Source organism: Bidens hawaiensis, unplaced genomic scaffold (assembly GCF_021521415.1).
Source record: "Bidens hawaiensis isolate Kalapana, Puna unplaced genomic scaffold, B.hawaiensis_p1.1 tig00056645_1, whole genome shotgun sequence".
In the NCBI taxonomy this organism is placed as follows: domain Eukaryota; kingdom Viridiplantae; phylum Streptophyta; class Magnoliopsida; order Asterales; family Asteraceae; genus Bidens; species Bidens hawaiensis.
Window position 1 is genome coordinate 62380 of NW_027500193.1, and position 20000 is coordinate 82379.

General features: G+C 32.5%; 1 protein-coding gene and 1 non-coding gene across 2 annotated transcripts; one reads left to right on the plus strand and one right to left on the minus strand.

Annotated features, from left to right (window-relative positions):
- Positions 1–2702: 2702 nt before the first annotated feature.
- LOC143601528 (boron transporter 1-like) lies at positions 2703–7389 on the minus strand. The gene is made up of 11 exons (XM_077078918.1): positions 7282–7389; positions 6271–6353; positions 5977–6169; positions 5417–5555; positions 5168–5333; positions 4842–5008; positions 4584–4757; positions 4404–4499; positions 3854–4311; positions 3484–3751; positions 2703–3105 (listed from the first exon to the last, which is right to left on the minus strand). Exons 1-11 carry the CDS (start codon positions 7383–7385, stop codon positions 2827–2829), a joined length of 2127 nt encoding a protein of 708 aa, XP_076935033.1. The 5' UTR covers positions 7386–7389; the 3' UTR covers positions 2703–2826.
- A 9305-nt stretch (positions 7390–16694) lies between these two features.
- LOC143601529 (U6 spliceosomal RNA) lies at positions 16695–16798 on the plus strand. Its single transcript, XR_013147674.1, has one exon. It is a non-coding gene; the product is annotated as a U6 spliceosomal RNA (small nuclear RNA).
- The last annotated feature ends 3202 nt before the right edge of the window (positions 16799–20000 follow it).

Genomic DNA, 20000 nt, shown 5'->3' on the forward strand with positions numbered 1-20000 from the left:
GACCGTAAGGGAGTCTAATTAAACTAGTATTTAAGAACTTAAGAGAAATCCATAGGTGTCGTCTTGAGAATGGTTAGGGGTCCTGTGCAGGTTTTCGTTAAGTGACGATTTTATGATCCCAGTTTCATAATATGCATTTTCCAACTAATTGACAATTGATACATTAGGGATTCTAGCATAGGTGGTTGCTCATCATCATCTGAATTAAGCCCAAGTTCTAAATTTAGTCATCTTTAGTTTTTTTTAATTAGTTTTAATATTAGGTTAATCTTAGTTTTTAGTTAAACCCCCTAATAATAATAAATAAATAGTTGTGTCTGTAGTTGAGTCTAATTTAGCTAGTTAACGTAATTAACAGAGTCTCGTGGGTTTGATATCCGGACTTGCTTAGCTGTACTAGAGTCGATCGGTTCACTTGCCGGTTAGTAGTTTAGTTAAGTTTAAAAGTCTAGAATTTATTACTTAGTGTCTAGATTAGCGTAATTTAGTTAATAATTATTAGACTACTTTTAGCAAACATGCTTGAATATACATGGCGTGTTTTGGTCAACTCATCGGGTTCACAGGTCGACCCATGTACTTTTTAAAGTATAAGCCAAGAAATATATTTTATGTCCACACTTAAAATCATTGACTAATTTGTGTCAAAGTGTAAAGGGCAAAAAGGAAAAAACCAGCATTCATTTTTTTATATGTTTGTGTCAACTGAACGATTCAACGCACCAAAGCTCGTGTCTTTGACACGATTTTGGGTTCTAGATGAGTTTGACCCTCAAACACAACCTATTTAACGCATATTAATATAGATATTGATTCAATACTTTCACACTAAGATTAAGTTTTACATTTTTTCCCTTAACTTTGCACACTATTCCTACCACACACTTATCTTGCAAATCACTCAAAGGATGATGAGCAAAACAAAAGAGATTTGGTAGTCAACTAAAGTGTCAAATCATGAATAATTTCATTGGGGTCATGAAACATGTTTTCATATGTAAAAGTTACATGAAAAAAACAAAACAAAAGTGTGTTTATTATTTGATGAAAGACAAAGATACTTGACGTGAATGAATATGTTTGCCACTAATATCCCAACAAAGTCAAAGGCTATGCTTCTCCTTCATTCCATTCCATACCATTCTTTAGCTCCCAATCCATTCCAACCTTTGCTTTCCTTTGATATCATTACAACTTCCATTGATTCCTCTAGACCTCACATTTTCACTTGATTATACACCTTTTACTTTTACTTTATGTGTCACACACTCACACATTCATGTCTATTCATTCATGATCACATCATACGTCGCGGTCTATGATTGTAGGGGGCGATTTGTGAGCCGCGTATTTTGCTTTATACACTATTACACTGTTTGTTTCGTGATTGTTCTGTCGTTGATTTTACATTTTGTTATTATTCTTTATAATGAGAGTAAAATGGTCGTATAAAAAGTGCTTGTGAGTTATAAAGTACAAAGTACGGTGCATGAATCTTCTTATACATAATATGCTTTTGTTGCCAAGTACTTGTTTTTACACATATATATAGTACATATAAAGTATACATGTATCTATGCATCTATAGTTGTGTGGTCAAAAAGATATGAGTACTCACTACTCACATTTACAAGATTAAAAAAGGATATTGAATTTTAATAATTTTAATTTTGATTCAATGGTTGGTGTTAAAGCCTGACTAAAAGAAATATTTTTTTGGCAATTCTAACTTTCAATCTATTTTTCTCCGGCAATCTCATACTAACTGAAAAGTAATCGTGTTAGCTTTTTTATGACATGGAAAATATATATAAGATTGCTGAAAGAAAATATGTTGTATGTTGAAAGTTAGGGATGTCAGAAAATATTTATTAAAGTGAGTTTAGCATCAGCGAATAGGCCAAATTTGAAATTATGAAAATTCAGTATCCCTACAAAAAGGTTTTATGCAATAATAAAAATAAAAATACAAACCGATCCTTTTTTTTTTTCCAGATCTATCTTTTTGATATGTTTTTGAATAAAAATAAGGAGACGAAAATGTAAGTTGTCTTAAACTAATCGGAAAGATGAGGAACCAAAATTGTAATTAAGCACATAAAAGACTATTCTGTTCCCTTAATTTGTTAATCACATATACATTAACCATTTATACAAAAAGACGAAAAGTATTAAACCTTGTAGGCTTGTACATAGGTCCCACATTATAACATCGTATAAATATATTAACTAAAATTCATAAAAATAGTACGCAAATTACTCGAGCTCAAAAAACAAGCTTATTTTTATGCTCGAGTCCAACTTTTCTCAACCTCAACTCAATTCAAGCTTTTCGATCTTGATAGTTCATGAGCGACACAAGTCGTTAACTAGCTGGAGCATATTGAAGGTATTTGTACCATATAGTTTCAATATATATGTATACATTTTCATACTATAAAAGATGGATTATTAATTCAATACTTCATATGCCAAAATTGTAAAATCACTATAAAAGATAAATAGTTTTGTAGTCTGTTTTAAATCATTTATAACGTTATCTGGTTTTTAAAACTGCTTCGATCAGTGACCCGACCGATAAAATGACCGATTCAATAATAGATTTGTAGAACCTGAGACAGATTTGAGTTTATAATTTCATTAACCAAAGGTAATAATAATTTTGGTTTACTTGAAAGTAATTTTTAATTTATTTATAAACAGTCTGCAAACTTTAAATATACATTACTAATTACAAGAAACCAACACAGGTTATCCTGCTACAACAACAAAACACAAATAATAAGTTGCAGGCTTAATGTCACACAACACACGTAAACTCGGGTTTCATTTGCGGGGACTTCTTCCCAACGAAGATGGTGCGATCGGGCTAAACGGTTCTCGTGCAGCCGACCGAGGACTATGCAATGCCCGCAGCTCATTAACCCGAGGACTGTGTGCGGTCAAGGATATTCGTGGACTTTTTCCGTCTCTTGATGGTGTCACGGTGGTGCTCGTCATTTTTGAGCTGCATGTTCGTCGGATTTCTCCCCGGCTTCTCGTGATCACTTCGTCCAGCACTTCTCCGACGTCGGCGGTTGACGTTCTTGCGCCGAATTCTCCCTCCTAATTCAACAATCAAATGTTATTATTATTGTTCTTTTTCGAGCTTCACATATTGAGCTCGAGCTGACTCGCAAGCCTAAACGAGGTTTTATTTATGTAAATATATATTTAATATATTTATATAATAACTATTATTATGTGTAAAACTATATAAAAATAATTAAGTAATATATGTTATATTATATATAAAAAAAATAAATTTTTGATATATATGTAAATAATTAATAAATAATAAACGAGCCAGGCTCGAACTCTAGAGATAGAGCTTTAAACGAGCCGAGCTCGAGCTTCAGCGATAGAGCTCTAAACAAGTCGAGCTCAAGCCTTAATGAGCTTGGGCTCGGCTCGTTTACAACCCTAAGGCGGTTTATGGTTTACCTGAGGATAGTTGAAAGGTATCGCCGGTGTCTCTTCATACTCCGCTGCATCCAGATCCTGAAGATGCACGCCTTTGAAAAACTTAGGCAAAATGTATTGTCGAACCGGAACTAAAAGCATGATCATCAATGGGAACAAAAGTCCGGCGATCGGAATCCACGTTATTCCAAAGCAGATTAACAAATATGTCGTTTGGAATAATGTAAACGTCGCAATAGTCTTGAACGGGACGGTTTCAACGAATGTTGCATGGTAATCCTCGAGAACTCTGCAAACATGCATTAAGTGTTTAGGGACGTGTATGTGACGTATAATCATTATTAATGAACAAGTAATAATATTTATAAGTCATTTTAATCTAGATCATTACTTGAACCGTCGGCTTGGTGCAGTGAACAGAAGCAATATCCGCTCCCAAAACTGGTTTCCGGGTAAGCTTTCAATCGCCATGAATGCAAAATAACCCCAAAGAACTGAAGTTGGAATCAGTTTTAAACCCGGCATTGCTGCAACACAGCCTCCGACCATACACGACTGAAGCAGGTTACTGACGCGTTGCTCTTTGACTTCAACAGGTAAAAGATCGTCGATTTCTTTCTCGATGTCAAACACAGTCTCGTCGACTGGTGCATCGATGTTCCCCATGCTTGAAGCCAGCTGAACCGTTGATTCTTTTAGCTCTTTTAATCCACGGTCCGACGGTCCTTGATGGACTAATGGAGTTTGCATCTGATGATATGCTTCTTGCATGTTTCCGTATAGTTGACCTAAGCTCGAGTTCATTTTCATACTTTCGCGCGCAGTCTCCACGAGCCGGTTCCTTAGCAACTGCATATTATTCGCATAATATAAAATTGCTGTATACTTTTGAGATTAAGGGGGTGTTTGGTAACAGTTTTAATCGTTTTAACGGTTTTTACCTGGTGTTTGAGAGTAGCAAGACTCTTGGTATGCATAGGGGATTGCGGAATGACACCGTTAGACGGTGGGATACCGAGTAGACCGCACAGTAATGTCTGCACACATTAGACAAGGGTGTATTAGGTAATACATACATATATAATGCATAATATATGTATATTTAAGAAGTTAACAAGTACCAGGAATCCTAAAAGAAGCAAGTCATAATGAAAAGATGGCGGCTTTCGCAAATTAAACTCTTTTTGTTGAGCGAGTTGAGACGCGACACTGTGGTCAAAGTAGTACAAAACCGCGATCATGGTTGCGGGAACGAAAGCTCCAAATATGAAGAGAATTGGTACATTTAGCATATCCTGTCATTTATAATTTCAAATAATGAGTATACATTTGATCAACAGAACACCGTCACAAACTATCAATCCAAACACTCCCCATACCTTGATAACGGTCCAGTTGTCATATGCACCGGGAGACCACGGGTTCGGGCTAAAAAGACGCCGTGGGATTCCTTTTGGAACACTTGAAGCAGGTGCATACGACACGGCTGTCCAAACGAGGACCATTAAGGGCACCCCGTAATCTGCAATAAGGCTTCTAATCCAACCTGCAAACACATAAAAAATAATAATAATAATAATAATAATAATAATAATAATTTTAAGTTAATTACACTCAAAACAACTGATTACTTGATTACCACTACTTTAAATAGCAGAAAAAAATCCAAAAATATTGAAATAAATAATAATATTTGCATACATACCAGAACCATATCTCCATGATCTAGCTTTCCGGCTTTTCAGTCCAGTCAACAAAAGTCCAAATGACAAAACGAGGGCAAACATTCCATTGGCGAATCTCCAGGAAGGAATAAACTCAATTAATCTCGCATCAGCTCGTTCTGGTATGCGAAATTCATCGACTAATCCCTGAATAACATTAAACAAGGATAAAAATCTATATATAACTTATGATATGAATATTTATAAACTGAAAATTAAGTATTACTTACTCTGATTGCTTGTTGCATAAAGAGCATGGCAATGAGCAGACCGAAGAGTTCACCAGCCACACGGGTGAATCGGTTAATAATAGAACATGCTCCTAGTATTGCTAGCAAGAACAACAAGGCTGCAGTCCACACACATACCCTGAAATTTAAAGTAAACATTAAACAAAGAATCATACAATGAATTCTAAACCATCAAGAATGCATTACACATTAAACCATGTGTTAATACCATAAATAATAATAATAATAATAATAATAATAATAATAATAATTCATTTTAGAAAAAAGAAAAAAAAAACTTTCAATCATGTTTTGATGTATTAAAGTCTCAACTATTTTAAAACAAACATATCTGTCAAATCAACGATAAATGTCGGTTATATTTGACGTTTTGGTTGGCATAAGTAAAAAACTATCCATGTTATCATTTTCGCATACTTGTAAGTTGTAACGAATCTTCAACATACTGCAATAATAATTTGGTTTCTTATGCTATATATGCACATACATCTATATATGCGTGTAATCACCAATAAAAATATTTAAGAAAACACGCTTACCATCCGGTCCAAGCAAGAAACAGGTTATGGCCCAACTCGGGTCTTTGTTTCGCAAAGTTATACATGAATGTATACATAAGAACAGTAGGCTCAGCAACACCTAAAATCAACAACGGTTGACCTCCGATAATGGAATGAATGATCCCACATAACGCAGTAGAAGCCAAGGTTTGAACAGCAGTCAATGCTCCTTCTGCAAGTACCATATTAACCACACAAACAGACAACGTTAATAAACAAAACCTTAATTTACTTAAACATTGATAACATGATTAAAAAATCTATTTTGTATACCAGTATTTCGTTCCAGTTGTTCTCCGAATGATATAACTGGAATCGCGGAAGCAAAGAATATGTATGTTGTTGGAGCCAAAATTCTGCAATGTTAAGAGCAAACAAGATATTAGTATAATAGTCTTTCACACCCCAACAAAATGAGGCACAGGGTGAGCAATAACCAAACCGTTAAACGAAATTGAACCCTTACGTAAATCGAAACTAACAAAACCGAACCGAACCATTCGTATTTTCATGTATTTCATATATTTATATTTTATACCTCCATTTCATCTACTTCTTAGGAAAAACTTTAACCCTAGTTTGGTTTTGGTTATTAACCAAAATTAACAGATCTGAACCAAAAACCGACAAACTAACCAATTAACCGAAAACTAATTGGCTAATAAACTATATTAATTACCTATGACTTCGGTTTCGGTTACCATTGAGGCTAATAACCGAACCAAAAACCGACTAACTAACCGAATAAACTGAAAACCGATTGGTTAATGAAATACACTTACCGATGACTTCGGTTTTAGATTAGGTCAATAACAAAAAAAAAACGACAAACTAACCAAATAAACCGAACCAGCGAACCGAAAACCTATTGGTTAATAAAACAGATTAACTCATTAACCAATGACTTCGGTTCTGGTCAATAACTGAACCGAAAACCGACAAACTAATCGAATAAACCGAACCGTTTAACCGAAAACCAACTGGTTAATAAAAATTTAAAAAGATTACTCGATGACTTCGGTTTCGGTTTCCATTTCGGTCAATAACCGAACCAAAACCAACAAACTAACAGAATGAACCTAACCGATTAACCGAAAGTAAATCGGTTTCGGTTGAGGCTAATACCGAACCTAACCGCGGAGTGGTTTAAACTTTTGGTGTAAATGTTGAACATGACCAACATTTGCTGTTAACTGCTGCTGCTGCTGCTGCTGCTGCTACTAATAATAATAATAATAATAATAATAATAATAATAATAATAATAATAATAAAGCCATATGTACCGGAAACCTGCACGGAAGCCGCCAGTCCAATCTTGCTTGTAACATCTGAGGCGTCCATCTAAGTCATTCTTAATGCCTTGAAACGGAACAAATGTCTCTTCCATTGCTATTGCTATTCAGCAAGTATGAATGAATAATGAATGTTTGGAATGAGGTTCTAAATAGTTACTACTTTGGAGTCATTTGTAGTAGTAATAATAATAATAATAGTAATAGTATTGAAGAAAGATGTGAATCTGAGAGCAATGTGAGTTGAAATGAATGTGATTTATAGAGATCGGAATACGTGGTGAGATGGTGGGGAAATATATAAGTGTCAAATCCAATAATAATAATAATAATATTATTATTAAAAGAGGGATGTGAAAATGGTGATGGTCAAAAGAAAGAAAGAACATCCACTGTGATAGATCAGAGATGCAGTGGGGAAGACAATATGAAAGATATAATAATAATAATAATAATAATAATAAGATATATTATTTATTTACTTTACTACTGGTTTTTAAGTTAAGTAGTAAACATAGGAAGAAGACCGACTGGCTGCCAGGCTATACTACAATTTACAACCCCAGCTGGCTTCACCATTATTTATTTTTATTTATTATATTTATATTATATTTATTTTTATTTTTGTTTCTAAACAGCAAACGAATCATAACTCATCTTTTGATACGGGAAAACCATCATCTAAGGCCGATGTCCGTGAACAGTCGACCGAATATGAGATAAGGTAAGTTCAGTTAAAGGATCCAACTATGGAACGTCACATACTCGTCTAATCTCTCATCATCACCTGGTGATGTTGGACGCAATTTCCAATTTAATAGGTCTGTCACATGTAGGTGATCAGATTGGACCTATTGGGCCAGTAAGATTCATTAATATGTAATGTTGCAATTAGGGTTTTACTGTATTTGGTAATGCCTTAACTAGCAAGTTGGGGTAGTCTATATAAATCAAGTCATTGTTAGACGTTATAGAATGCACGTGTGAGATGCAACCAAGTTAGGGTTCTTCTAAAGAGACACAAGATGTAGTCAGATTAGGGTTCATCTAGATGCAACAAAGTTAGAGTTTATCAAGAGTCAAACTGAGTTAGGGTTTGAAAGTTGTAATCAGTTTTTTGAGTAATATTTTTTGATTAATATAAACGAGAGTTAGTCGTTTACATCGTGTTTGTTTATCGACCGGGACTTGAGGTGCCGCCGAAACTATATGAAAGGGCATGAATCGAACCTGAGTCATATGAAACACCAAGTCTCTCCCTTACAACTCCGTCACCGGCTTTATTATTATTGTCATCATTATGTATTTATTATTATTATTGTTATTGAGTTTAGAAAATGTTTTGGTTACTAACTTGCTATAGCGAGTCTCGGTGTCATAATGATATTGTAACTAATTTGACCGATATCAATTAAATTTTTGTCGTGTCCTTGTAACAACGTGACTGGTTAAATACCACTAGTTGTTGTATACATATAGAGGTGTCATTTACTCATCTACCTATTCTAATAAAGTAAAATAACTGAGACACATATTACTAGAAAATTCATTCTTAGCCAAAATTTTTCGCTCAAATTATTTTTCTTTTATTAATGAAAACATATTTATGGCAGTATAATCAAAACATATCAATCTATCATTTAATTAAATAATCAATTACCTAAATTATAGATATTAAACATATGCGGCTATTTATGTCAGTATATGTGACATTTGATGTGTTGTAAAACACTCGTATTTTCTGCACATTTTATCTACGTATTATATTATATTTTATATGTTTTAACTCGTTTTAGATAGGTTTTACGTACATTTATTAATCTTGTAGGTTTTGGGTAAAAGAAAGGTAAAAACCGGGACTTTTTGAGCATTCTATGAGCCTTTTACGCATACAAGTTCAAGACAAAGCTCAAGGCCCGACCCGTATGCATCATGGAGGCCCAAATACTATTATAATATAAAGAATTTAAAAACCCTAGAGCTGCTGGACAGCAGCAGAAGCAGGGGAGAAAAAAAAAGAAAAAAGTTTTTTCGGCTAGGGTTTGAAGGTTGTGGCGGCTAGGGAAGGAAGAAGACACAAGAACCAAGCCTCGGGATTGAATCTCCATCGTTTTTGACAGCAAGAACAGCCCCGGAAACACCCGATATCCTTACATATTTTTCATTGCTCATCAAACTTTATTTTCTTGATCAATTGTTAATTTGTTTTGCAATTGTGTTAGAGATTAAAGTGTTTATGATTATTGTTGATCGTTGGAAAATTGTTAAGATAATTGGTATGAATTTATTAATGGTTTTATTTAACGTTCATGGCTGTCCAAAGATGATTATTGGCTAAACTTGTTAGTTCTACCTAGGAATGATGATTCTTGTTAGTGTTTGATGAGCTCGTTGGATTGTTTGATTAATAGACCTTAATTGCTATTGTAAAGTTTGATTTAGACATGAAATAGGTTGTGTTTAATGGCTGAAAATTTTGGTGATTCATTGCATAAACCCCGTGTGTCGGTTGATTAGTTTTGTATTGATTGATCGGTGCATTGTTTGACTCTAGACTTGGTGTTTAGGGTTTGTTTGCGGTAGGTATCACCGTAGGGTTTTGTTGCTTGTTTAATTGGATTAAGTACAGTGGTTAAACACCTTTTTTGAGACCGAGAGGTGATAGGAAGTTAGGGTTGTCTCATTGCCTTTGCATGCTAGAATAAGGATTGCGCGAGAGCGAGTTCGTTTCTTGTCAGGTTTAGGTGTTTGAGCGACTAGTTGATCTATTTTGGTTTAAGTTGAATTGTTCCTCTATCCTTGGTTGTGTAGTATTCATTGCCATTAGGGTCGAGTGTTGGTGAGACCGAGAGGTGATCCTTCATTAGAACACGTTAGCAATTGTTTCCCGGTTTGGTCATTTTAGCCGATTTTGAGTAGTTAGGGTTTGTTGTGTGAGACCGAGAGGTAATCCAGTGAGCCCGAGCGATCCTTAGTCGTGTCATCTTTAGGGACCGGTGTCTAGATATCATTCAATCCATTAGCTTGTTAGGCCTACAATTTGATTCAGACATAGGTAGACGTTTTTCTCCATCCTAAGTTAACACAGTTAGTTCCCCATTAAGTTTTCTATTTTTGGTAAGTTTTGTTAGTCAGTCTATTTAGTTCAGTTAAGTATTTAAAAATCAAAAATCAATATAATTATTATTCTAAGGTAGGTCTTGTCTAGGGTTAGTGAGCTTTAGCGTTCTAACGTGTCCACGTGTTCGATACTCGGACTTCCTAAGTCTATACTACTTCCGATCGGTACACTTGACGGTTGTGTGTGGTTTTAGGATTTTCGTTTTAATATTAAAGCTTAGTTGTGAGGTTCATATTTATAGGGTTATTAGACACACATCAACATTCGTCAATTTCGGGTCTTGTTTGTATTCGTTTTTGTATTTGTTTATTATGTAAACCGACCCGATTTGTAAACCGAAGCTTATGTTATAATCAAAATGATGGATTTATGTTACAATATTTGTTTCACACTTGTTGGGTCTTGAAAACATCCTACCTTTATTTGTATTTATTATTTTTTTTTTTGTTTTATGTTTTTGTCTTGATCCATTTTGCATGAAAACTCTTGTGTCTCACACCAATATTTGACCACCAACATTACCCTATATATACACCATCTTTCCTCTTCATTTTCCCTTGCTACAACTCCAAAAAGAAAAACAAACTCTCTCAAACATTAAAGATTCAAGGTTATCTTCTTAAGTGTTCTTGAAGGTTTTTAGTCTGTCATTTTAATTATTTATGTAGCCTTATTAATACTTGTTTATGGTTGTGCAACATATATATAATATACACCCCTTGTTTACCTTTGGTAGTTACTTCTCCGATTCCTGTCGGTGAGGTTTCGGACCTCATAAGGCAAGGCTTCATGGAGGACTTCGTGTCCTTGATATATATACATCTATATAACTTGTTCATACATATTAATCTTGCTTATTTTAGTTTGTTAGTCATGTTTACAAGTTCCATGGTTATGGGTTTTTAAGAGTCTATGCTTCGGTTTAACCGTAAATAGCTCTAAACCGTAAACCGAACTTTGTTACTAGTTTTGTTAAATAAATTTTTAAACATACTTATTGTTAGATCTAAGTTTCTAAAATCATTTTACAAATTCTATGGTTATGAGTTTGTAGAATCTTACCTCGGTCTTAACCCGAAACACGATCCGAACCGAAAACCAAACTTTTGTTTAAAGACTTTATTGTTAACTTTTGGTATTTTTTATTTGTACATTATTATACAAGTTCTTTAGTGTTTGGACATGTGGAAACCATCTATGAACTTGTTGTGAGATGGAAACCGAACCAAACCGATTCTTACTCGCTTAAGACACACAAGTGTGTTTTTTTTAGCCATCAAGACTTGTATATTTCTTTAAAAATAGTTACAAATTGGTTTTTAAATATTTTCTTAAGTACTTGGAAATGTTGGATCCAACTTGATCTCATAACAAAGTTTGGACCGACAAAACCGAACACTCGCTTAACGTGCGTTGTTAGTTCTAAAACAATGGAACTACATACTTGGTTAAGTCTTATTAAATTTTATTGAGTTATCTCATAACATTCAATATTTTGGAAAGTTGACTTTGGGTTTGACCAATTATCAAAACCCGAACAGACAACCCGAACACTCGATAAAAAAAACCGTTTTAGTATCTTTATTCCGAAGGAATTTGCATTCTTGCATTTTACCCACCTTATTACTTAACATAGGTTGAGTAAATATTAAAGTTAGATACTTTAACCCAGTTTCGAGCAAACTTACATTTTTAAAGGGTTATTATTATAAATTCTTAAATAGTTACATTTTAAAACCTTGAACTTTAATTATTTACATTTCTCAACATTTATTTTATTTAAAGACCTTCAAGACAACCTTTCTAAATTCAAGACTTCTTTTCTTTTTAGGCATTGTGCGTTAAACTCGTCGTTCCGACAAATCTCCAAACTATCACCTTTCAAGTTTACTACTTGAAGGTGGTACTTCATACCCCATTTTCCATCTTTTATTTTGGGGTGACATTTCATACTTGTTCAACAAAATGCTTTATATTTGAATCTTAAACCACAAACGTAGTTGTATACTTTACCTAAATAATTGCTCGATTTGGTGTTCTATGCTTATATGCCTATGTGTTTATCGCTTTTGGTTGGTGGAACTGCAAAATCCTAGACTATTTGGCATCCCCTTATAACAAGGTGTCGTTAACGTAATGCAATTAACGATAACTATAAAATCCTAGACTATTTGGCATCCCCTTATAGCTAGGTGTCGCTAATGTGTTTAGCGATATCTATTTATCCAAATTACCACTTTTATTTATCGTTTCGTATGCAAGTTTTGTGGCTATCTTTATTATATACTAATATGATTAAACTTATAAATTGCTCACCAACCGTTGTGTTGTCAAACTTTATTTTATGAAATGTTGCAGGTTTGCATCTTGGTTGATTTATGATTGTGAAGAAAACGACATCAAAGACCTTAGAATATTAGTAAAAATGAACAATATCAAATTTGCCATATTTTGTGATATCTTGTTTATGGTTATTTTATGAATAATTGTTATGTGACATTTTCGATGTTGTGAAATGAAATGAGTTTATTAAATACTGTCACTTTAATTAGTGTAATGTGCTTATGGACAATCGTTACACCTCTGCATGTTCCGCCTTTGGTCGGGGTGTGACAGTATAATAAAAATATTTATATTTTAATAAAATCATATCTACCTTTTTTTATATTAAATCAATTTATAAACACTTTTCAGTGTATGAGATTAATGCGTAAAATTAATCAACGATATTTATAGGTCTAAAAGATAAACAAAAGAAATTATGAATGAATAGCAATTTTATTCTTACGTATTCATTCAACCTTCATGGATCCATGGAGTTCTCATCTATCTCTTTTAAATATGTAATACAAAAGCGTGTTTTAGTAATGTTAATTTTATATATGATGTTCTTTTTTACGTCATTTATAATGAAACATCTTATTATCATCTTTTGTTATAATTCGCTATTCTATTAAAAAATATAATTACAACTTATATTACTAGGTGTATCTTTTTCGCTATTCGCTATTTATATAGTTTACATCGGGTTTTAAAACTAGTTTCTAATATAAAGGTGACTTTTTTTTTGTGTGAAAGATACAGTTTAAACCGTAGTATGTATGTCAGTATAGTACACCATATAAGTGAATAATGTTTGCTTGTTTTTGTTATAGGGGCTCCAACATTAGCTCTATGAATGGCCTTAGCGAGAAGATAACCAAGTAGAGTGTATCTAATCTAATCTAATATAAACTTTACTAATAAAAGAAAATAACAAGGATGATGTGACAATCTCACATTCATTATTGGTCTAATATCTCTTCTCATTCATTCTACCTATTCATGGGTTGTAGGCAAAACCATTTTGTTTAATGAGTTATAATTTCCTTTCTAATCTTTCATTTCATTCATATCTATCCATGAGTCATGAGACAAAAGGGTTATAATTTTTTTATAATTTTCTAATTCCTCATCTTATTTATCTTACATATCCATGAGTCATGGGTGAAAACAATTTTGACAAACGAGTTATAATTTTCTTTCTAATTTTCTAATCTCTCATCTCATTCATTATAGTTATATCCATGAGTAACGAGTCAAAACAATTTTAACAAATGTCGTATATTATTGTAAACTTGTAATGGTTCGTCTCATTCTAATTTTCAAATTTGAGATTATAGATTTTTACTATTTGTAGTATATATTTCATTTTCTTTTTACCTTTAATTTTGTTCATTTCTTAAAAAAACGTAATTTATTAATTTTTATTATTTAACAAATCCCGTGTAATACACCGGTTCAAAAGCTAGTATCGAATACAAATAATTAAAGCAAGAAAGATGAAGTTTGAAAGGCTTAAAAGTACATATTGAATGCAAATTTTATATATGCGTTGTATCTTACTTGTTATACGCGTTTTTAATGTCCATTTTTAATGCCCATTTTTATGTGTAAAAGCAGTTGTCAAGCTAGCAATATGCTTTTAATACATGTATTTTCAAAGCACACATCATACATAAAAAAAAAATTGAACGACATAGCAAAATTTCATTAATCACCAAATCGAAATAGCAAGGAGCTAACTAGCCTCACGAGTACAGAAAACATGACTATAGCAGTGAGTTACAATACAATAGCAAAAAAGGAATACCGCCACTATCCTAATACATTGAAAGTTCTCCAAATTTCCCATGTAATCAGCTAATCGCCTCCGATTTAGATCTGTTTAGTATCTATAAGTAACCCAACGCTTTAATGCATTGCACCACGTTACATAGAAAAAAAACTATTTAAGTAATATAATAATAGCAAATCTCATAGAAAACATAAATAATCAAATAAAATATTCTTCTTGTAAACATAACGATGAAGATAAAATAAATAAGAGAATCATGTTTACGAGGTACACTATGTCGTATTTCATAATTCATAAATTTTTAATAAATCAAAGAAAAAACTTTTGTTTTGGATTTTCAATAACAAGTTGCATCCTGATAATCAGCTTTAGCTCAACTGATATAGAAGGAAAAATGAAGATTTGAGTTGGAGACAGCAACGTCTCAGGTTTGAATTTGATATCAACCGAATTTAACTATAGTCGGTATTCGGCATCGGATTTTTCCCCGAAACATGAGATGGTGGATTTGTGCTATACAACGTTATCTATGATTACTAGCAAATGTGATCGCCTTTTACTATTAGATTATCCAGTATAGCTGAGCTTTATTAGTTGCTAGGTCAATGAAAAAATGACAAGGTGTGCAGGAATATCCCAGTAATTATATATATAAATTAATCTAAGATACTCCACCACTATTGGCTAATTCAAGTTGGTGATAAAGGCAGCAGAATGAGGTTGTATTCATTTGTTTACGTAACAAATACATAAATAAATATTAAAATAATTATATCAATTAGGATTCTTTTTATGCACCCTACTTTTTTTTTCTCATGTGAAGACATGATATACTACTGCATATGGCATTTTGACTTGCCCAAATATGATTATTAATTCAAACATGTAGCTTTACAGAAACTTCCTAAGTTAAAACAAAATAATTGATTATTTAATTTTCTTTGATTACTTAGAACAAAAGGTTTCAACTGGAAAGTGCAAGCTAACAAGTTATTAGGTTAAATACATAAAATAATAAAGTTTGTGGTTCATAACAACACAATTATTTGTCTTGTTAAGGGTTTGAAATACATCCACGGCCACGAATGTATACGACCAGTGGCCCATCTAGAAGATTTTGTTTTAGGAATAGCCGATACATAAACCGAAGAAGAAAAAGAAGATACACTAAAAATGTATTTCGTCAAGAAAGTCTAGAGATAGTGCATTAGTGCTAGCTATCCTCAAATTCCCTGAAACCCTATCTACATTTTGATAAAGATTTATACAAGAGAATCCCGGATTGTAGCAACTGCATACCATACATGAAGGTGGTTGTAATTACTACCCACTCCCAAAGCCAATTGCACTCCCAAGTGTTTTGTTTAATCATGAGAACCAGCTACCAGGAACTCACAGGACCTCTCCAATACTCTACTAACCAATGTAATCAGGTAAAATGCAGATTGTGCTAAACACGTTGCACTCAAAGAGATTAAAGACATGAAACTAGCGGAACTTGGATTCAAATTTATATGTGAGCCAGGTTAAAACCCATTTGGGCCGCCAATAAGTCTAGATAACACCAAAAAGTTTACAAGAGTTATTTAACTTTATTTTATTTTCATGCATTGAATAAAATACTTCTGATATTTGATTTTGGCTAGTGTTGGTTTAATTAAGGACCAAGGGTAACAATTTACATAATGAGTGATGTATGATATATCCATGCATCACCGATTTATATGCATCATGTTTGTATATAACTTATGAAAGTTTGCATGCATGTTTTTTGAGTCCATGATCTAGTTTCTAGTGTGTTTGTGGATGGTTAAATCGTTACTTTATGTATCTAAGGTCTTTTTATGATTGGGAATAGAGCATGCGGCTATTATAAAAGGGATAAGAACTAACAATTAAAGAAAAAGTAGCTACAATCTATAATTCTATATAGAGTAGCTAACCTTAGGAGAAGTTGAGGTGATGAAAGCCTACCAAAATTGTTAGGAGATATAAAGGGATCACATTAAAATAACATGTTGTGTTGTCAATTACTCTATTATAATTCATAAGTTATTTTTTTTTTCATGTCTTAAACAAAATTTATGGTATTTGATGGTCTTTTTTGTTTTTTTAGTTGTAACTTCATCCAATTCAAGGTAGTGTTGTTAGGCATTGGACTTCAAGGGCAATTTTGGGGACATCCGATAAAATTGGAACGAAACAGAGAAGATTAGCATGACTCATGCTCAACGATGACATACACAAATTGAGAAAATGGTCCAAAAAAAGAATAATGTCTAAAGGGTTCTGCACGAAGCGGTTCGGTATGGGGCTCGGCTAACACTAAAGCCTAAATTTTTGGTTATTACTTATTTGAGTTATTTGACTTATTTGTATTCAGTTAATCGGGTTTTTCCTCGTTTTTAGTTCGATTGTGGATTGGTTAACCACTTTTTTTAATAGTGGATTCGCTGATTTGGGTCATTATGGGACAAGTCTAGATGGTAGAGGACTAGAGGTGCAAGCCTCTTAGGTGGGAGGTTTTGGGTCCAGTCCCATACATTGAGTAGAATATGTTGCAACTTGGAGTTAGTAGTGACAGAGTAGTGATAGAGTAATATTTGTCATTAGAAAAAACAATAGACTCAGACTTTAAATGTCCGGGCGACATAAATGATGCTATATATGGACTACTATGGACTATCATTTGAGAAAGATGGTGAACTACGTTTTGTTCTTATATGATTACCACATCTCCAAATATAACCAAAACAAATATGGATGGTTTGGCGTTGGTATTGGGTTATGTTTAATGAGCTGAGACGATGTTAGGTTTGGCGCTACTAGGCTCATTTGCACCCACAAGATGATTAATTAATCTGTTTGAAGTATTAATATAAAAAAAAAGAGAGAGAGAAAAGTAAATACTTTATTAGGCAAACGAAAATAAATAACTTATAAAAAAAAAAGTGAAATTGTTTAAAAATAAATAAGTTAATTGTTTAATATAACTTTCAAAATCATTAGAAAAGTAAGAGAACTGTAGAAACTACACATTTTGACCTTTAATCGTAAAGGTAAAATGGACTTTTTAATAAACTACTGGAAAAAAATAACAATAGTTAGTAGAAAGAACAGCCTGTCAAATAAACGACCTTTATCGTAATTGCCTTAATTTAATAGACATAACCTATAACTTAGGACGACTTGTTTGTGTAATTACTTGTTACTTTATGTTACATCTATCTGATTATATCTTTAACACTCATTCTCATTGACCTAATATGGTTTATTGGTTACTCCATCTCATTCCTAAAATAAGATTGAATTTATTTATAACTAGTTTCTCTACCCGGCGCGTTGCGTCAGGGCAGCCGGTAAAACCCCAGCGTTGAAACCCGGGAGTTGGTAAAACCTGAGCGCTACGATAGTGAGTCGACACGAATGCAGTTAGTACATGCTGCGTTCGTTACGATATAGACACCATTGGTAAAATTTGAGCGTTAAACCCCAAAAATTTAATTCGTCAAATTAACATAGAATAAAAAGCATTAACATATAAGGAAAAAATATTTAAGATGATGTTTATTTGGTTGACAAACCCGGGCGGTGTTAAAACCCAAGTGTTGTCGATTCCGAGCATTGAGGCGGTAACTTCACACGAATTCGCTCGGTTTTGATTACGTACGCTACGTTACCGGAACCAAAAAAAGAAAAAAACTATAAAAATTGAGGTGGGCCAACGACTAATTTGGGGGGGGTCGGTAAACTTGTGCATTAGTAAATCCCGAGCGTTATCAGTCATGGGCTTTAAATAAAACCGCGAGTTTACGCGAGCTCTGCCGATTTCTTTCAGGTTTGTTATGGTACTAGGATTAAAACAAAAAAAAGTTTACGTCTGGTCGGTTTTCATTACGTTTATTATGGTAACTAAACTAAAAAAACAAAAATTCCTGACTAATACGGCGTCGCCAAGTAGCCCAATAGGCAACTTGCGACACCAAGGTTCTCTTTTATATATATTAGTAAGTAAATTATTTTAAGACCGACTTTTTATTCTCTATATTCAGAGATTTGCTATTTATTCCCTCATTTATATTTTAGGAATGCTCTTACATCTCCATTCCCCAAATTATATAGAAAACTTAAGTAAGCTCTCTTATTTTGGCATTAAGATCATTCAGAATTCATTCCTTATTGTCATCTCAATAATTTAGGTAAAACATTAAAAGAGTCTGTTTGGTATGTCGTAATGGAATGGATGAGAGAATGGAATTGACGTGGGAATGAAATGGACAAAGGAATAGAATAAATCATTACCATTCATTATCGTGTTTGATTACCATGTATGAATACAATGATCATTCTTTAATTATTACTATTATTGTTATTATTATTAATTTATTATTATTACTATTAGTAATAAAAATAATATATAATAATAATTATTAATATAAGTATTAATAATATAAATATTCATATTAACTCATTTTTAAGACCTGTGCGTTTTAACGAGACCATTAAACGAATAAAAACAATTATAAAAATATTGAACCACGCTTGCTTGTTATGAAGCATTGAGTCACCAAATAATAATACTAATATTGTTAATACGATAATAAGTCTAGCTAATATAATAATTGTTATATTATAATATACAAAAATAATGATAATATAATAAAATTAATAATAATAATTATTATAATAATATAATAACCTTGATATTGTAATAATAATTATAGTTATAATATAAAATAAATCATAATAATCATAATATATTATGATTATTATTGTTGTTGTTATAATTATTGATTCAATTCCTTGAAGGAACGAACAAAAAACACCTATACCTTAAAGAATGAAAATCGTATATTTGGAAGGAATTTCATTCCTTATGAAATGGTTCATTTAATTACCACATGACAACCAAACATAGTTTTTTCCATTTCTTTGGAATAAACCATTTCATTCCATCTCTCATTTCTTTATATCAAACGCTACCTAATATTAACTAAATTTTTGTTCCTCACTATACTAGATTAATAAGTATAATGACTAGTTATTCACTTTTTATATTTATTCTCTATTTTTTTTATTGAAAGAAATTAAAAACTAATACAAAGGAATAAATAAATATTTGTTTTTAAAATGAATGAATAAGTATATTTAATTGAGTAATGATAGATACGAATGAGATGTGATAGCATTCCCAGTTCATTATCCATCTTTATCTCTATAATTATACTAAAAACGTAATCTTTTTTTCTCTAATTTCAATTAAATAATATTTTTTTTTATAGTTTTATCATGACCTCGTCTCTCTCTTTTACTCAAACCACTTTAAAAAAACATTAAAAAAATTATAGAAGTGAACAGTATGTTTCTCAAAATGTTACAATGAACAGTAATATTTTCTCTCTTGTCCTCCCACAATCACTTTTAACCATCTTTAAAAAATAGAGAACTCTCTCACATAATTTTACAATAAAC

What these genes read in the sequence shown, in the direction of transcription:
- LOC143601528 (XM_077078918.1), bottom strand. Translation starts at nt 7,385, where the DNA reads ATGGAAGAGACATTTGTTCCGTTTCAAGGCATTAAGAATGACTTAGAT. An exon ending in TTATGCAACAAGCAATCAGA is followed by an intron (nt 5,334 to 5,416) that starts GTAAGTAATACT and finishes AATGTTATTCAG; the next exon opens with GGATTAGTCGATGAATTTCG. An exon ending in TACCTTTCAACTATCCTCAG is followed by an intron (nt 3,106 to 3,483) that starts GTAAACCATAAA and finishes TTGTTGAATTAG; the next exon opens with GAGGGAGAATTCGGCGCAAG.